The sequence below is a fragment of the Monodon monoceros genome, unplaced genomic scaffold (genome assembly GCF_005190385.1).
Source record: "Monodon monoceros isolate NGI ecotype Baffin Bay Population unplaced genomic scaffold, NGI_Narwhal_1 Super_Scaffold_17, whole genome shotgun sequence".
NCBI lineage: Eukaryota > Metazoa > Chordata > Mammalia > Artiodactyla > Monodontidae > Monodon > Monodon monoceros.
This window is the reverse complement of record NW_021703773.1, coordinates 843,570-863,513: the sequence shown is the minus strand read 5'-3', so window position 1 is coordinate 863,513 and position 19,944 is coordinate 843,570. Positions and strand designations below refer to the sequence as shown.

At 46.4% G+C, this 19,944-nt stretch overlaps 1 protein-coding gene across 3 annotated transcripts in view; it reads left to right on the top strand.

Moving 5' to 3' along the window:
* The first annotated feature begins 227 nt into the window (after positions 1-227).
* The window catches only part of PSD3 (pleckstrin and Sec7 domain containing 3), a 565,580-nt gene continuing 545,863 nt past the window's right edge, over positions 228-19,944 (top strand). For all 3 annotated transcript variants that reach the window (XM_029226681.1, XM_029226685.1, XM_029226684.1), the window contains exon 1: positions 228-944. In XM_029226681.1, the coding sequence (XP_029082514.1) occupies positions 228-944 (717 nt within the window). The remainder of the gene's footprint in view (positions 945-19,944) is intronic.

Sequence of the window (19,944 nt, the reverse complement as noted above, 5' to 3'; positions counted from 1 at the left end):
GTCTGTTCATGCACAGTCCTGACCCGCGGCTGGGTCACCTCCATCCCCACTCCTTCCCCACTCCAGGGGGAAGATTCCCCCTGGGCTGAAGGTGTATCATTTGCTTCCTCAGGCCGTCGTGGAGCCATGGGGCCAGGTCACGCCTGCCCACAGCTGCCGGCCTTCGTATCCCTGGGCACCGAGGTCTGAAAGTCGACCCGGCTGGACCAGCCGAGCCCCTGGAGGACATGGCTGAGCAGCAGCAGATGAAAACTTCCTTCCTCTCCGTGCAGCTGCGGCCCACCCCGGCGCGCGCCCGCCCCGCCCTGGCTCCCGCCCGGACTGCGGCCGCAGGGGGCCCGGAGGAGGGACGCTCTCTCTCGGGTCCCGGGACAGGCTTCTCAGCAGGCCGGGCCCTCGGGCTCCCGCGGGGCCCGGCTGGCCCTCCCCCGCAGAGGCAGGGCCGTGGGACAGAGGCACCAGCTGCTCCCAGTTGCTCTGCTCCCGACGAGGGGAAAGAGGGAGAGAAGAAAACCCGGGACGTGGATGCAAGGAGGGGGCGCGCTCGCAGATCCCCTGCCTCCGGGACCCGTGGACGGCGGCAGCCCCGGCCATGCAGACCCCCTAGCCCGGCTCGCGGCATGGGCGACGGTGGTCGCAGTCCCTCCGCGGGCTGGAAGCCCTGGCCGGGCGGTCCTGCCCCGCTGCACGTGTGGGGCACGGACCCGCAGGCTCAGGACGCCGTGGGAGGCTCCCTTCCCCAGCTCCTGGCTGCCGCCGCCGCGGCTGAAAGCCACCGGTCCGGGGGAAGTGGCGAGGCGCCGGCCCCCTGCCCGGGGCGCCCGCGGAGCGCTGAGGGCTCAGGCACGTCCACGCGGCCCAGGAGCGCCAGGCTCGGCAGGCATCGTGCGCTCCTCCAGACCAGCAGGAGCTGCCCGGCCCCGCCTGCCGCCCTGCCTCTCAAGGTAAGAAAGTGCGCGTGGCTGAATCCCTGAGACCCGAGCTTTTCCCAGAGAAGCGAGAGTGGAGAGAGGGGGCCGATGTGCCCGCAGGGCCCCCAGTTCCTCACGCTGGGGTCTCCTGTCCGCTGTGGGCCTGGCTCCTTCCTCTGTGCTCCGCCACCTTCCCTGCACGAGCGGCTTATCCTAAGGAAGGAGAGAATGTATCGTTCCTTCCCAAGATTTCTGCCAAAGACTAGCGTCCTTTATGGGAAAGCGGAGAGGGAGGTTGGTGGCGGTGCACGGACACTTGTTGAGCCCTGTGCTGTGCCAGCCCTTATGCTGGGTGTTAAGCTGCATAGCCACCCGAAAAACAAAGGCTCCTATCCCCAACTCCAGATGAAGGAATTGGGAAGTGAGTAGGCAAAAATCCTCCTCTTGCTCACAAAAAGGAAAGGGCAGAAGCAAAACCTGTTCTCCGGAATGGGCGAGGGGGACTTGGGGAGCCTTCGGTGGGTTTTGTGGAGGTTTCCAGAACTGGAGTGCAGTCTTGGAACTCAGCCCCATCTGTACCCAGTGGACCACCTTCCACCCCTGCCGGCAGGTCGATGTTTTTCTTCCTGGCATCAGCCTCCAGGCCCTGCTTCCCTTCCCACCAGAAGGGAAAGGGTAGCACTGGGTGGTTTCCAGCGTCTCTCCCAGCTCCAGTCATGGCCATGCCTACTCTTTGCTCTTCGCATTTTATTCTCTGCGTCTCCACTCAGCCTCCTCTCTGGGCTGGTGCTTGAGCCCAGCCTCCCCTCTCCACCCAGCTCAGATGTACTGATCCCAAAATGGGTGGACAAAATTAAAAATTATGCTTTTGTTTTCTCTTTCCCGATAGCATGGACATCTTGCTATACTTTGTCCATATACAGGCAATGAGGGTGAGGGAGGGGTTGGTGGGATGAGATGGAGGAGGGGCCTCTTGCTGGACTGTGTGGAAGGTCCACATGGAGGGACGCTTGGGGAAGTCACCAGAGAAATGGATGAAATTCACAGCATCGGGAGAGGGGCCTCCCAGAGGTGTGGACGTGATGCTGCATCATCTGGAGCCTGTGCCTCCCTCCTGCGTGCCTCTACACCCTCCTTCCTGCCCCTTTCCCCGTAACAAGCAGCCCTTACAGCCGCAGTAGAGAATCAGGGAGAAAAGATGAGCTCAAGTTCTCTTTGGAGGGAAACTCTTGGAAGAAGAGAAATGCTAGCATGCTTCCTTAAGAAATGGTTTACATTCCATCCTAGTCCTTGTATCTTGCGTTTCCTACAGGGATTTAAGAGGAATGACATATCCGTGCGTCAGAGCCCAGTCTCTGAATGTGGGGTCACACGGTAGTTGTTTGTGTACTTTAATGCTGCTCTGATGACTTGAAAACTCCATCTCCCCTCCTTTCTCCTCTGCCTTCCAGGTATAAGAAAACCTCAGAGCTGTTGCCAGTCCTCTAGGGAGAGGCACTGTGGGACTTGTTCCAAGTGGGTAGATTTCTGCCTGTCTGCCCCATTTAGCCACTTTTGCTAATGGATCCCCAGACATCTGCCCCATCTAAAGCAAGGATGGCAAGATTCCTGGCTAAAATTCTGGAAACCCCAGGTTCAACTCCTAACCTTGAGCAAACCACCAGAGCTCTCAGTTTTCCCATCAGAAAGCCCTGAGGACGCCACCTGCCTGGCAGTCGCCACGGGGCCAGTGAGGGTCCCTCAGTAGCCCTATCTTAGGGGAGAGAAGAGAAGCAAAGTCAGTGGGACAGCAGGTAGGACCGGGAAGCATGGAGTTAGAGGGGTCAGTTTGGGGGCTCTGGGGTCAGGGGAGAAAGCAGGGCTAAACTTAACCTTGACCATGCTGGTCAGACTGTGTGACGGTCTCTGTCACAGCAAAGAGAGAGTTGGAAAATCAGCACCTTCAGAACTACAAGTCCCTCAGGTGCCTCATGGCTGTTATTAGCCAGGTGACCCCTGCCTGGCCTTGGGTGTTAGAGAAAGGAAGAAATCAACAAAGAGAGGTTTCCATCCGCCCAGCCCTGGGCACATGACTGTTTCCCTGGGTCTGATAGATTGGTGCGCAAGCACCGCCCTGTCCTCGCATGAGTTGGAACTTAGCTGTGTGAGTCACCGCATAGTGACAGCAGACTGGTTAAAAATGTCTTCTGTGAGCTATCAGTGAAGAGGCCTTTCACTCAATACACTCATACAAATGTGATTATTTACTACATTTATTAAAGTGAAATATTGATTACGTGGAAGCAAAATCTATTCCTACATGCGTATCATAGGATGGAGGTCCTTGTATCAACTTCTAAAAAAGTCTGGATCCTAAGTGTAGACTTTCTTCTCCAAATGGCTAAATTTACTCCCTTATTGTTGAAACAAATGGGGTCCAGAGAGAACATTGCTGATGTATCCAAGTATCACAAGGAGCGGGTACAGCAATCACTTAGTTCTTCATCCAAACCATGACTAGGCTTTAGTGAAAACTACAGCTCTCTGTGCCCTACAGAGAGCTTCCAAAGCATGATTCCTTCTTATCAGAACCTCACAACTCTGTGAGGTTATACATTATCATTGTGCCCACTTTGTGGATGAGGACACAGATGCTTGAGGATGGTCAGTGACTTGCTACGTCCTGAGGCCAGGATGCAGCAGCTTGGACAGAGCTCCTGTGGTCCATGCAGAGGCTGGAGCTCTGCTCTCACTGCCTTCTGAGAGGGCGAGGCTTCCTCAGAAGGCAGCCCACCAGCCCCGGGACTGGGGTCCTGTAAGCACTCCTGGGACATGGGAGAAGGGGCTTCAGGACTATCAGGTCTAGTGACCTAGCCTTGCTGATATGTGACTTGAGTTTGGGGCTAAAGATACAAAGACACAGAAAACAGACACAAGTCAAACGAGAGGGGAAAATAGCTTTCTCTACAATCATTTTGGGAATTTTCCATTTTTTTAACTGTCTTCCTATCTTACATATTTTATGTTTTGAAATTACAATGACTTTGGGTGTGTAAATGACATTAGAAAGACTTCTCTGGTGGTCTAGTGGTAAAGAATCCGCCTTCCAGTGCAGGGGACGTGGGTTCGATCCCTGGTCAGGGAGGTAGGATCCCACATGCCGCGGGGCAACTAATCCCACGCGCCACAACTACTGAGCTTGTGTGCCTCAACGAGAGAGCCCACGTGCTGCAAACTACAGAGCCCATGCGCCCTGGAGCCCACGTGCATGCCACAGCTAGAGAAGAGAAAACCCGCACGACACAACTAGAGAAGCCCGGGTGCTGCAACAAAAGATCCCGCATGCCTCAACGAAGATCCCGCGTGCCACAGCTAAGACCCGAAGCAGCCAGAAAAAAAAAAAAAAGAGCCATTTCACAGCTTCCCTTCCCAAGAAAGCAACTTAAAAAAAAAAAAAAAAGGAAAGAAAATTAGCAGTAAGTAATATTAAAAATTCCCCCCAAATGCCATTTCTACAAACCCCACCTGTAGCTTTAAATTTCCCAAGGATTTTACCTCTTTATTTTGGTCTTCCTCTTCTCTTCCTCTCTCATCTCAAAAACAATTAGCTTTTTGAGTTTTCATCACCAGCTGCTAGGAGTGTTCAGGGTTTAGAAGGCAGAGTGAGAATAAGCAGGGCAGAAAGGGCCTCCCTGGAGGCTGGGGGCGGGGGCACAGGGACCGGGGTAGGGGGCAGTTATTCCCTGAGGTGCTGGGGGGAAGGGGGGTCCATTTGTACACAGCAGATCAGAGAGAATAGTTTTAACCCTCTGTGTCTTGGATTGTTTTGCCTTAAAATAAAAACAGGGTCTGAAATATGTCTGTAAAGTGTATCAATTTTTGATAGATTTTATTTAGAGAAAAGGTCACTGTCACTGGGATTCAGGAGGTGAAATGAAGCTCTGGTTCTGCCAGCCAACTAGCTAAGCGCCCTGACGACTCACTGAGCAAAGCAAGGTTACCCCGTCTGACCTCTGAGGTCTTTCCAGCTCTGACCTTCTGGGATAAGTATGAATCTTCGAATCCAGAAAGGGAATGAAACTGTTTAATGAAATAAAAGTATGAAAATAATTTAATTTCATCTACCTCCGCTTGTCTCTAAATATTAATTATTTTGTCAAACGGCTCCAGGGCAGGGAAGCTACCCTCAGCGGGCTTGCATCTCTCAGGGGATATGGGATTTCAGCGGGAGCTCGGATGTTCTCTATAGGACCAGCACTGAACAATCAGTTGAATGAATGAAACTTGGAAGGGGGTTAACATCCAGTGATAGGAGTCAGTGCCATCTTTGGGCAGTAACACAAATCCCCACCACAAAATTTTAGGGCCACAATCGTTTGCTGTCTATTCCCTAAAGCCTGATATTTCTTTCTCTGACCAGATTCGAGTTGAACGAAGTTCTCTTCTGAAGTTCAGTACTGACCCCCAGGTACACCTAATCCCCAGGTGGAGGTCGTTGATCTCATCTGGAGTAAATGCTTAATTTCTTAAGCCAATTTGACTTTTCTGGCCTGTTGTGAGTTTAGAAACTGTTATGCTCATAGAAAGATAAAATTCTAGATAATTCTGTCATTATATTAGTCATTCTTGGTGAGCAATTTAGAAGTTTTAAAAGAAGCTAGAACAAAGAGAGAGCTTGCACAAATGCCATATAGTAATTTGAACAGTGATGTAGATAAATGTGCAGTGGTATCCCTTTTAAAGGATTCTGGTATTTAGAAGACAGTGTTGATCAGATTCAAAAGCTTATCTTTAGTCTGTTTTACACTGCATTGGTTTTGACACAGATGTCTTGATTTATTATTTCAGTAAATAAAACCTGAGGTAGCAGAATGGGTTTCAACTCTTTTTCATCTTGTGGTTTGCCTCGGCGTTCCCATGACAATGTTCTCTTACTCTTTTTCTCTCCTTACCCCTTCCTTCGACGTTCACACAGACGTCCTGTCGTCATTGTGCAGGAGCTGCCCTCATGGCCCCATCTCACCTCCACATCTTGATGGAAGAAGAGGGCGGAGAGCACACGGACCACTTCACACATTGCCTCTGAGACTTGTAGAAATGATTCGGGGTAGGAGCTGGGACCCAGGTCTGGCCCCCTCTTTGGTTCAAGTTAGCTAAGTAAGGGCGACCTCCTCACGCTGGGTCTCAACTTCTCATCTGAAATGTGAAAAGATCAGACTGTGATTTCCTTCCCACTAGCTCAAGATTCTAAATTCTTGCCAATCCTTTTGCACCTGTGTTTGTGAAAACTCTACCAAAGCTACAGCTTTTGATGACAAATCTCTAAAAATCCATCATATTTAGAAGTCACTACTGTTGGGAAACTCCTTTATTGGTAAAATTAGATACCTCTCCAGGATCCAGAGGTTAAAAAGGAACCAAAATACATTTTTAAACAATTTACACCAATATATACCCAATTTTCTAATCTCAAGTGTTAAATTTCTCTACAAAATATTGGTAGCACGAGTTAAGTATTAGGTTTGCCCTGAGAGATTTGGACAAAATACTGAATTGAGTTTTTTATAACTATACAAAAAGGAGCTGTGTTTTGTTATTCCCCCATATTAAAAGGAAATACATTCGCTGAAAGGGATTGTTTTGTATTTTTAGTCCCGTGATTTAATTACTTAGCAAAGGGAATATTGGAAATCGATTCCAGAATTAAGGCCCAGAATGAAGAAGAGGCTTGTCCGCACTCAGCCAGTTGGAATCAGTTCCAACAATTGCCTAAGTTTAACTTTCAAGTTTTGTGCCCTTGAACAAAAGTGTTCTATCGCTTGTAGATTAGTTAGGATTCTTGGTTGTGTGTGATAGAAACCCTCAAGGCTACTTAACCCCAATGAGGGGGATTCATTACGAGGAGAACCCTTGCCTGTAAGTGTTGGGTGTGTAGAACCAAGGTGGGGGTGCAGCTGCATCAGGATCACCTGGCATGAGGGCTCCAGGGCATCCAGTTCTCTTTTTTGTTTCTTTTTTTAAATTTTTGGCTGCGTTGGGTCTTCGATGCTGCGCGTGGACTTTCTCTAGTTGCGGCGAGCAGGGGCTACTCTTTGTTGCAGTGCACGGGCTTCTCATTGCGGTGGCTTCTCTTGTTGTGGAGCACGGGTTCTATAGGCGCTCAGGCTCAGTAGTTGTGGCACACAGGCTTAGCTGCTCCGCGGCATGTGGGATCTTCCTGGACCAGGGCTCGAACCCATGTCCCCTGCATTGGCAGGCAGATTCTTAACCACTGCGCCACCAGAGAAGCCCCAGGTCTCTCTTTTCAACTCACTTGTTGCTCTCTGCCCTTCCCAGCACTCTTCTCTGAACTATTCTTTCTCTTTTTCCACATCTGCTTCCCCTATTCCAGGGGGAGGAATATGGTCACCCACAACTCCCAGATTTATATCTCCTCTCCTTAAAGATTGGGATTCCTCAGACCTGCTTCCCAATCCCCCTGCAAAGAGGCTTCTTGGTCCAGTGCAGGTTGGGGGTTGGTGCCCACCCAACCTACTGTGGTGGGGACAGCTCATATGGTGCTATCAGGTCTACTGAGAGCCCAAAGGTGGTTATAACCATGTAAACCTGTGTGAGGGACAGGTCCTAGAAGTTGATGGGACGTGGAGAGAAGGGGGCAGGTGTGGACGGCCAACTCAATAGATGACAAAGACACTTTCAGGGAGTTTCACTTAAAATTTACAAAGTCACTGCTTTCTATAAATGTCCTATCTGAGCCCTCTCTGATTTTAGGGAAGCCAGTTTTTATAGCTCTTAAGGAGATTTTTTTAAAAAGCATCCCTGAACAAGCAATGTATTAGAATCAAATTATTGCCTGATATGATTTATAAATAGATTTGTTTCCAGAATCTGCTACTGGGCATAATATGGTAAGTTTTCTCTTTCAAAGACTTTTTTCCTTGTAGATTTTTAGAGACTGTAAAATGCTACATGATTTACATAAATATAAGTCCTTCAGTGAAAGCAGGGTTCTCTAGCCCTTTGGGTTCTATGTGTGATCTGTTCAACATTACAGCCACTCCCTGGGCTACTCACAGAATCCGAGAAGTCAGGACAGTGAGGGGAAGCCATGTTCCTTGAACTGAACTGTATCAGTGAAAACACGAGATGGGCAAAGGAAAGAACCCTGGCTCCACCGTGTCACCACTGCTGGGCCGCTGCAGCCTGCTTTGTGAGGAAGTTCACTCTCCTTCGTTCTAAAGGAATCAGCAGCTGTGGCTCTTTTTTGGCTGCCCTTTGTGTTGTGCACATATCCTGTGATTATATTTAGTCAATTTTAACTTTTTGGAATTTAACTTTCAATTTTCAGCATGTGTGATTTTGTATTAACCTTTCAATTACCAAGTCCAGCCGATCGTGAGCTAAAAAGCTCCAGGACCCTATTCAAGCACTTACAATGTTCTGTCATTTGAAAATTCCATTTTATCTGTAAGAAGCTTGGTTACTCTTGACTGAGTTCTCAATCTGATTGTATGATGAAGTAACAGTTAAAATGTCACTCCATCCATCTCATGCCACAAGCAGAGAGATCTCAATCTTTTTCCATAAAGGATTTAAAGTGCCCTACAACTATAGCACAAATAATAAAAATAATGGTGAAGGTAAATAGTAATAAAGAATCAGTTCTAGGAAAACATAAATAAGTGTCAAGATGAAGAAAGGTCAAGATCAGGAAAAGAACCCAAAAGAACATAAAGGCCAACAGAGCCAGTATGTTTGAAAGTCACATTTGGCTGTGTGCTTTCTAGCTGCTCAAGGTAAAAGAGACATGGTTAGCTACACAGTTCTGTGAGAAGGGACGGAGAGAGGGAGGGAGGGAGGGAGGAAGGAAACAAGGGAAGGAGGGAGGGAGGGAGGAAGAGGTCCTCTAACATGTTCCACAGAAATCAATTCTCTTAGAAAACTGAATTTTGCTTGCCCTTTAAAATAACAGTAAAAATAGCATTTTGGATAAAAACTTTTCGAAGGAGGACTTAACATTTACTATTTCCCTGTTTCCTTAGATACATATACATGTATACGACATAACTTAATTTTCTTGATAACTTAAACAATTACTGTAACTGCAGTATTGCTTGCTGGCAACTTCAGATCTGTGAGACTGTTTGCTTCTACACTTAATGCCCCAAATACTCTGTTTTCTCAGTTCTTTTTGCCTTTTAGTAACTTTTTAGTTTTCTCCATGCTGGCCTATCCCTTCTTGCTGCTATTAGTGTGTCTACCTCTAATATACTTCTTTTAATCTACCACAGGCCAGGAAACTAGACAGCAGATTTGTTTAAATTGTAAGGCAAGTTTGTTAATTGCATAAAGTAAAAGTTGAGTGGCTCATCTAGCAGAAGGACTGAGTGGGCTCCTCCAGCGGAAGGATTGAGTGGGCTCATCCAGCGGAAGTTCTGAGTGGCTCATATAGCAGAAGGATTGAGTGGGCTTATCCAGCGGAAGGTTTGAGTGGGCTCAACCAGTGGAAGTTTTGAATGGGCTCATCCAGCGGAAGGATAGAGTGGCTCAGCTAGCAGAAGATCTCACAAGTTTTAGAAAGGATTTTTTTTCCTCTGATATTTAAAAAATTAATTTATTTGTTTATTTTTGACTGCATTGGATCTTCGTTGCTGTTCGGGGGCTTTCTCTAGTTGTAGTGAGCGGGGGCTACTCTGTTGCGGTGCGCGGGCTTCTCATTGCGGTGGCTTCTCTTGTTGCGGAGCACAAGCTCTAGGTGCGTGGGCTTCAGTAGTTGTGGCATGTGGGCTTAGTAGCTGTGGCTCGTGGGCTCTAGAGCTCAGGCTCAGTAGTTGTGGCGCATGGGCTTAGTTGCTCTGCGGCATGTGGAATCTTCCCGGACCAGGTCTTGAACCCATGTCCCCTGCACTGGCAGGTGGATTCTTAACCACTTTGCCACCAGGGAGGTCCCTCTTCTGAATTTGTGTGTTCAGAGATGATACTGTTGCTTTCTGTGACTATGGCCATGCTAGGGATGAATAAAGTTGCTGAACAAATAACTTCCAGATTCATTCATTCAATAAGTATTTCTTGACCACCAGCTATGTGACGAGCAATGTTCCAGGCACGGGTGGTACAGCAGTGAGTTGACAAAGTCCTTGCTCCTACTGGGAATGAGGAACAAACAAACAACACACGGGCATAGGACTTCACATGGCCACAAGAGCTTGGAAGAAAATAAAACAAGGGGTGATGAGGGGAGGGTGCTCGAATGAATGGTTTAGTTTGTGTGATGACAGAAGGTGACCTCAGAGTTAAGCCTTGAGTGACAGACAGGAGGCAGCCACGAGAAGATCAGGGAGGGAAGGTTCTAGGCAGGGTTAGCAGAAGAGTCCCCTGCACCTGCAGGGTCACTGGGGAGCATAAGTTACTGTGAAGCTTACTCAGAGCTATAGGCAGGGCCAGATCACACAGGGCCTCTTAGTCATAAATTTAGCCTAGTGGTGTTTCTATGAAAATGTATTTCTCTTGTGGCTTAGACTAATATTTAAGGAGTTCCTGGGTGGCCCCGTAGCCAAAGAATTAACAGTGGTATTTCTGGCTGAGCTTGGTGACCTAGTTTTCTGGATCTGCTTTGTGAATAATCTTTATGAATAATGACCCCCAATAGCGGTAACTATTCTCCTAATGAACCAGCTTTACTCCATGCTTTAAACAACCTGTAAAATAACTTTTTTCTATTTAAATAAATCAGTCTACTTTTCGTGCCATTTTAGAAAGCTCATGGCAAAATTCTTTCCCTTCTCATCCTCGATCTGTTTTACTAAATGAGCTTTTCCTTATAGTTCTCTGCAAACTGCTCTCCTACCACCTTTATGCTGTTTTGTGAGCCACTGAGGACCGGCTGCCTTTGTTTATTGTGTCGTCTTGTTGTTCGCAGCTTCTGGAGCCCTTTGAGAAAAAAGCATCACATAAATCCAGTTAGAAGTAATGGCAGGAATTACACTGTTGACTACCTGTAAGTTACTTCAAGCATTATTAAATGTTTCTGTAGGTCCTTTATAAAGCACAAAACAGAGGCAGAAAATTCTTTTTCTGCTTTCTATAAGCTTAACGTTTGTGGTAGACAAACATATATGCAAAGAGGCATTTTTAGACATATATATACAAGAAACAGCAGAATAAAGATAAAGGTCTACTACTTTATGTAATAATCAGTGTAGGCCTGCAGTGGGGTGATTTAGTCAGGAGAAGATCCTTAATGGAGATGGGCCATCTGAATGAAGGGAGGAAAGCTTGGATTGATAGAATGTAGAGAGGGTTTGAGTTTGTGGTTTCTCCTGAGTTCATGTGTGAATTTCATGATTCATTATGAAGGAACGTAACAACTATGTGGTCACATATTTAGAGAGTGAATGCTTTTCAAACTGAAAATATTTAAGGTTTCTGGCTTGTTAGTTTATATCTTTTATTCGAAAGTATAAAAAATAAATTTAAATTAGTCAACTACATTTACTGAAAAGAATAAAATATCATGAGAGAAGCACACATTCCAGGATTTAAAAATAAGCATAATTTAATGCAACACTGGAGAATTTGAAACCAAGACCAGAAAATCTGGACACAGAGTCCCATGTCTGTGCATTAGAGAGTGGTGGCTCCGCACCGGAACTGGCCAGTTTCCTTTCCCAGGTGGCAGGTGATGATGGCAACTGAACAGGGCCGCTTTGGGAGGCGTTGCTAAGAGACACAGAGATGCAGGAAAGGGCCCTGCATGCCGGACCAGTCGGTGAATCAGAAGCTATTTCTTGCAGGAAGCAGGGAGGCAGTTTGACTCTGGGACGATTCTGTGAATGAGCAAATGTGCAGGGACTGTATCTTGCTGTAGACACAAAGGATCCTGCTGTTTGGACAGCAAATCAAAGCAGGTGATCCAGGCTGGGAGCAGGCCCCTGTGACTCCTGAACAAAAATGACGTTTAGAAATCTGTGACGGTAACAACCTGTCGGTTCACAACAGTAACGTGTAGATTGGCTTTCCTGCCTCATTCCCACCCAGACGGAATCGTTATGATTATTAAGACCTCTTAGGCCTCTTAATCACGAAGACCAGGCCAAGAACTTGAAGCACTCATTTCCCTCCCTTTACAACCTCACTGGGCCTGTCTATGCTTCTCCTGGAGCAGTCTTTGCCTTCTCTTAAGGGCAGGAAAAAGACAAAATAAGTTATTCCTGACTGTAGCAGGCCTCAGAATCCATCAACATGCTCAAAGAGAGAGCCATTTCATTCTTTTGTTAAAATCACGTTAAAAGCTAGCTGCAAGCCCCCATCCTATTGGAACTCAGCTATGCTCAGGGCTCCCTGTCTGCTAACTTTGGGCCAAGGATCCAGAAAGGTCATGACAGGAGAAGTTAATGAAGTCTTGCCCTCACATCTGTCCTTCAGCACGTGGTTAGCATGAGCGCAGCCTTGAAGAGCTGCCCCAGGGCCCCGACTCTGGTGAGAGGCTGACTCTGCCTGCCCCTTCCTCCAGGGTGGCCTTGGTGAGTTACTTAATCTCTCTGTGCCTCAGTTTCTTCATCTGTAAAACAGAGGTTAAATGAGAACCTGCCTGATAGAAAATAAGGATTAAGTGTGTACTAACATTTAAAGTACTTGGAACCATGCCTGGCATGGAGTCTGTAGATGCTGGGGGACCCCTGCTTGGATTAGCTCTCTGTCTGCTGGAACTTTCCCCAGACTGCGTCCCACCCCAGGCCCTGTGCTGCTTCTGTGCCGCAGGCTGGGGGCTGGACTCTGCACTTCTGGAAGAATGACAGCACAGAAGTAGGGGGTGGGGTCTTCTCTCTGAATGCCTGAATACCCTCCCCCATCTCCACCCATAAAGATGGGGCTATATTTTCTTTGTTTAATCATAAATTCTGTTATATATACGCTTAATATCTGAATTCACTATCATTTCATCACCCACTATCCAGAACTGATGGGACCTTGAGAAACAGAAAATTGTTTAAGCTTAGAAATGTAGGAAAGCAAAAGAGCTCTCTGTAGTTGGAAGAGTAAAGCCATGTGCCTCAGGGTCCTGAAGACAAGGTTAGCAAGTGGGAGGTAAGATAGCAAAGCCTGAAAAACCCTGGCCAACAGCTTCATTGCGCCACTTCATAACCAGGACGGCCTCCCCTTAATTCCTGCCCCTTTTCCCCTGCTTAAAACTCCCCAGCCCTGAGCTTCCCTGGTGCCTCAGTGGTTGAGAGTCCGCCTGCAGATGCAGGAGACGCGGGTTCATGCCCCGGTCCGGGAAGATCCCACATGCGCCGCGGAGCGGCTGGGCCCGTGAGCCATGGCCACTGAGCCTGCGCATCCGGAGCCTGTGCTCCGCAATGGGAGAGGCCACAACAGTGAGAGCCCCGCGTACTGCAAAAAAAACCCAAAACAAACAAACAAAAAAACTCCCCAGCCCTCACCCTCACCCGCGCCCCCCAGGAGTCACAGGATTCTCTTTCTGCCCCTTTCCACGCACAAGCATCCTCTCCTCCTCTCCCCGGACACTTGTTACCACTCTTCAGTGTGTCTAACCGAAGGGAAGGGTCCTGAGGAGACCTGTGCTCCTGATACAGAAACCTCCCTGGGCACAAGTGCGTGTTAATAAAGTATCCTGCCACTCAAGAATGTTTTGAAGAGGTTTTCATTGTTAGACCACATTCTAAAAGTAAAACACTTCAGCCAGGTGTACCTAGAGTTAAAAAAAGAGTTAAAGAAAACTTGGATTTTACAAAAATGTATTGGATAAAACTCTAGTGGTTCTCTGGGTTTAAGTTTGCTTGGTTAGTTCCAGTGTCCTTTTTATTTATTTATTTATTTTTTAAGGAGGGAATACCAACCTTTATTCATACTTGGGTTCAGGTTCAGAGGTATCTTAGAATATATAGCAAAGCAGGAAAAAGCACAGATTCTGGGATCAAGTCTCAGCTTCCAAAACAAGCATATTAACTGTGTTACAACAGGTAAATGTTACCCACAGTTTCTTCGGTAAAATGGGGGGAGCATCACCCCAGCTTCCAGCATCTGGTACAGCTGCCTCCCCTCCCACCTCAACTCCCTCACAGGCAGCCCGGCTGAGAGAGCACAGCTCTGCAGGTCTCAGCTCTGCTGGTTAGGGTGGGACTCGGTGAGTCACTGAGACTCTGAAGTAGCCCCTCACCCCAGTATTCACCAAAGGCAAATAGGGGGCTCGTGAACTGGTACAAGGACCAAGTGAGAAAACCACACATAGGTGTTCACTAAATCTTAGTTATTATGAGTCTTGCCCAGGACAAGGATGGGGCCAGAGTGTCCAGCAGTGTCCAAAGTGGGTGCTCAGGACAGTCTACTGGGTATAGAAAGAAAGAGGTGGTACTTCTTCTTATATTTTTATATCTCATCTTTAACATTTTTATTTTGTGCTTTAAAATGTACAAGATATATTAATATGAGAGTATTAACGTATCAATCATAAATAAATATGTGTATTTCGGGGACAGATGCTCAAATGATTTTGCTGATGGTGTTGAGGGGAATGGTTTAAACATTGTGAGGCTTACCACACTGAGAGCTGTTTAAAAACAAAATTCAACTTAGTAAATTTTAAAGATCTTAGTGGTTTTCTTCAATGATTCTTGAATCAGGCAGCATCCCATCTAAGCAGATAGAAAGGGGCTCCAAGGTGCTGTACAAAATGAAAGACTTTTATAGGCCCAAGGGAGTGGGAACAAGGAAGTTATACCAGCCAAGAGTGGGGTGCTTGTGTCAGGTCACTTTCCCGTAGGGGCTGCAGGGGTCTATCAGTCAGATGACCTCACTAGTGCTGACCAGGTGATCCTGATGGATGGATTTAAGACTCCATTCCTGGGAGAGGCTGAAACTGTAGTAAAGTTAAGCCTGGGTTTGGTGATGTGAAGCTCAGCAGAAGTAATTCCATTTGGGGCCTGTTGCCTTGTGTTTAACAGAACAAATATTCAAAACAAATATCATCTACATGACAATTTTGTCTAAGTCTTATGCCTCTTGCAGCTACCACGATTCATCCAAAATAGGGCTGGAGCACCTATTTTACTATGGCCTACTTCCACTCCAAATTCCACCCTGCAGATGTTTTTCCCGCACCACCAAGCAATTCTCAGACACCAGCTGGGTGTCCTACAGTTCAATTCAATTCTGACACTACCAACATGGAGATGGCATCAGATCCCAGAGGTTAAGGGCTCGGTTCTATAAGACTGCCCCTTCCCCCGCTTCAGACATCAGTCACAGGTCTAGACTGTCACTGGTGCTTCTGACCCACCGGCTACAGATGGGAGGTTCCAGAGGGCCCCTCCTCAGGTTCAATTAACTTGCTCAAGTGGGTCACAGAACTTAGAGAAGCATTCTACTTACTAGATCGTCAGTTTATTATAAAGGAGATAACTCAGGAACATCCAGGTGGAAGAAATGCAGAGGGGACAGTCTGGGGAAAGGGCACGGGGCTTCCATGATCTCTCTGGACACCACTCCCCCGAATCTCCAGGTGTTCACCAACATGGAAGCTGTCTGAACCCAGTCCTTTTGGGGGTTTATGGTGGCTTAATTACATGGGTATAATTGACTAATCATTGATTGAACTCAATCGCCAGCCCCTCTCCCTCCCTAGATGGGGTGACGGGGAGGGACTGAAAGTTCCAACTCTGATGGAGAGAGAATAGGTTCCTCTGGCACCAGCCGCCTTCTTTAGGAGCCTCCCCCAAGTCACCTCAATAACATAACAAAAGACACCTCCTTGCATCTTACCTTAGGAAATTCCAAGGGTTTTAGGAGCCCTGGGCCAGAAACAGGACAAGACCAAAGACATATTTCTTACTATAAATCACAATATCACATATAGGCAATAGACCATTTCACTCCTAACCAGAATTCCATACAAATAGCTTCAAAAGATGAGATTTGGAGAAGGGTTGCCAAATTTAGCAAATAAAAATAGCAATATTTGGGACATACTTTTTAGTACAATTATTTGTTGTTTATCCGAAATTCAGTCTTAAGCAGTGTCTTGTATTTTATACAGCAACACTTGTTTGGAGTTGGGTCTGGTGTTGAAGACCCATTAGCTAAGAGACCTTGGGCAAATGACTTAGCTTTTCCGAGCCTCACTTTCTTTGTGCCCGCCTTTGCTGTGAGCATCCTTTTTATAGTGGATATCAGCACTTAGCATGGTTCCTGCACAAAGGAGATAAAGGTCTAAATTATAGGTATTTCATGATAGATGGCCCTGTTAGTTGCAACTCAGATTCAAGTATTTACTATAAATCTTACCTCCTTTGCCTGAAGGTGGGATCCACATTTGCACAGACTTGCACTTAACTTGTGCACAGTTTGTTGAATTTTGCATAAGTACAGCTTCTGCCCAAGCACTTCCACTGAGTCTGGTTGACTGGCTCTTGGCTGGCCCCCTCTTCCTATTCTCCTATTCCCTTTTCCTTCCCCGTAGGAAGAATGAAGCTTTGTTCTCAAGTTATTTCAAGCAGGCTAAGCCCTTGTGGAAACTGCTTCAATCAGTTTTTATAGGCCAGTAGTTCCCACAGGATGTATAAGATTTATCGTTCACATCAAATTGAAAAACTCCCCTGTGTAAATCTTTGAAACTACAGATGAAAATGAATGGCATTCACTGCAACCACTGTAAAGATTTAATGACATTTGCATTCAAGCTGCTGAAAGTAAATGATTATGGATGCCGGGCGGCTATTCTTTTGCTGAGTTAAGACCGTTTAGAACAACTTGCCCAACGTTAGCTTGATATTAATTCAGGGTGTGTGAAGTGTCCCCCTCAGAGCTGTGGGTTGGATATGATGGAAACTTAGACATTTCTATACAGTTATGAAGCATAACAAGGGTTTGGGGGAGGGAACCCGGGACAGCGATAGGGACAGTGGGAAAGACTTCCTGGAATGCTCACCCACCCAGACCATCCCCTGGGAGGAAGCAACGGTGCCCAGGAGAGAGTGCCAGCACAGTCCTCACAGTCAGAGCACACCAGCTCCCAACGGTCTGTGTGTCGCTGCACTGAGGCACTTTGCCCGCCTTCCGCTTGCTGTCAAGAAGGAAGATTAAAGTGAGAATTAAAGACTCTCTGAGTCTGACTTTACTTTTAAAAGTCCCTGACCTTAGCTCCCCACCATTTCAACTCTGCTATTACTAAGCATCCCCCTGGGCCACCCACTCTGCTCAGGTGTTCTGGGGCCTCTGCTAGGTAGGTATCCCCCATATGCAGGCTGCAGAGGAGTCAAAATCAGGGGACTGGGCAGTCAGTCCTGTATTCCCAGTGTGTGGGCAGATGAACTGGACTGAACTTTCAGGCATGTGGAAGACCATTCTCTTCCACATCATTATCAGAAAGCATTTCCCATGTGCCAAATAATGGAGGGATTTTCCTTCGGACCCCCGGGTGTTCCACATTGGGAAGCTAAAGGGAGGTATCTGCAGTGGACAGAAGAGACAGAATGCCGGGCACGCTGCTCCAGGCCGGCTAGATGATGCACAGTGCGCTGAGCTGATAAGCCCAACTGTCACCTATTGGCTCATATGAGGGAGATCAGTCACCCAGCCGCAACTGCTGCAGGTCCCTCCGGAGCAGCTCTTGCCTGCATGGCCCTGGGGGCTGTGGTCCACTTCAGCATAAGACAAAGCTCCCACCCTGGGCCTTGAGCATCACTCCTTATCTGCACCATCCAATTGTATTTCCATCTTCTAGTTCCGTCTGCCCATTTTTGTGCAATTTCTTATCCCCTCACAAGTTATGATTCAAGATTTTGAGCTCATAGAACACACGGTCAGAGTCCAAGGGCTTTCCTGGTGCTCTTTCTGTAGGAGGCATTTTGGAGGATGCTGTGACTCTGGGTAAGTGACGGCTTTCTGTTTCCCTATCTCTCACATGGAGCTTTGGATGAGATGGCTCTGGAGTTTCTTCCAACTTTCGTATTCTTTGAGCCTCTGAGATGGGGTAATAGGTATGAATACACTATAAAGCAAAGAGGGGACAGAAAACTTAGGTACCACTACTGTTATTATTATTTTTCTTCTGAATTATGTCTCAAACTGAGGTGTGGCACAATACCAATTTCTCTCAATTCCTAGTTCCTACAGATTGACCAATTTTAAAAACTGATAGTTGAATGTCTGCCCAAAGAACCCATTAGTTTTACAGCTTCAGCAATCAACTTTCACTCATTTAACAAATATTCAGTTTCAGGCTCTGTGCTAGACACCAGGTAATTAAAAAAAAAAAAAAAAAAGACAGACCTGCCCTTGTGGTGTGTATAATCTAGCATCTAGCTGAGAAGATAGACATTGAATAGGTGATTAAAAGTATAACAAATGTTACAAGGAAGGTCAAGATGCTGTAGCAATGTGTAGTGGGAGCACCCTACCTGGTTTGAGTGGGTAGGAAAAGCTTCCTGCCAGGAGGAACTCTCCAGGTTAATAATAAGAGCTAACATATATTGAGCCCGTTTTATATGTCATCATGTTATGTGCATTATTTCATTTGGTCTTCATAAGAACTCCATCAAGTAGGGTCTATTCTTGTTTCTACTCACAGACAAAAGAAATCAAGGCACAAGCGGTGACAACCATGCCCTCACAGCTAGTTGGAGATAGCCCTGCTTGTGGGTGCAGGAAGCTGTACCCCAGTCTCGGCCGACTGGTAGGAAGGAAGCTGGACAAGCCTGGGGCAAAGGCTGGGGCAGGCCACGTGCCACCTCGTGGGCTTCGTGAGCTGACGCTGCAAGGAAGCTCCAACAGCCTCGTTGTCCGTTTGTCCTTCAGATAGTAACGTGCTTCTGAAGGAACAACTGCTTTTCTAATTCAGGAAAGAGGCAGACGGAATGGTTCATACACAGTCAGAGGTTACTAGGGTTTGTGAGAAGTAAAATATCCTTAAAGTAAAATTTCCTCAGAAGTGGGAGGGGTTGCATAATCTAATTTTCTAATAAGCCTTAAGTGAGAAAACTCTTTAATTATTTTAATGCAGTTCCACCTGGTGTTCAATCAGGTGGCAATAATAGTAGATGTTCAGTGTTTTAATGATAGAATGATTCTAGCCACAGTCGCAAAGGCATTGATTCTAGCAGGTTATTTTTCTCCATTCTTGGAATCACATGCTTAGGGGAAATGTAGAAATAATGAGGAAATATTATAACGGTGGGAGGAGGACTTTTCGTCCTGACACTGTGAGCGGTTCTACAGGGTTAACCTGGACATGTCTTGGCTCAGGACGACTTCACAACATTCAGGAGAAGGGTCTGCTGGGCCACATTTAGATTCCTCCAGTGTTATTAAAGCGTTTCCACCTTAACTTCAAAAGAAGCAATATAAGCATGACCATGTCCAATATTACTTTATCTGGGTGCACACAAAAGCATCTTTAATTATTAGGAATGACATGCTATTAAAACCTAATTAACTAGAGTTCCGCTGCCTGGAGTTCTCAATTAACTTGAATTACTTTTTGTATTGTATCTAAGGCTTATGGGAAATTGCCAGATGATAACGGGTTAAAAGAAAAATAAAACCCAACTCAAACATTTTAAGACGAATGAATCTCACGTTGATGGGGCACCTTAGGCCAGGATTCTGGGCACACCTGTTCTGCTACACTTGGTATTGTGAACTTGGAAATCAGATGGGTGTGTCTGAGAGTCCTCGTTATGCTCACTGTTTTGTCTCCAGACGAGTTATTTCATTTTTCGATGGTTCAATTCATTCATCTGCACAAAGTGGGTCATAGTACCTGTCTCACTCTAATGTGGGAAGAGCAGAATGGGATCACATGGGTAAAGCAAAGGGCCACTCAGAACAGGTACTCAGGAAACAGAAATCATTGAAAATCACAACATCACAACAGAAATCACAACATCACAAATCATCAAAGAAATGTTACTTACATTTGCTATTCTGTGCTAACGTTGACAGAAATTATGCCTTCATATTTTCAAAAGTTATTTTTGATAATGACTTTTGAAAATATGAAGGCATATTAAAATTCATTTAATAATATTTTCTGGTT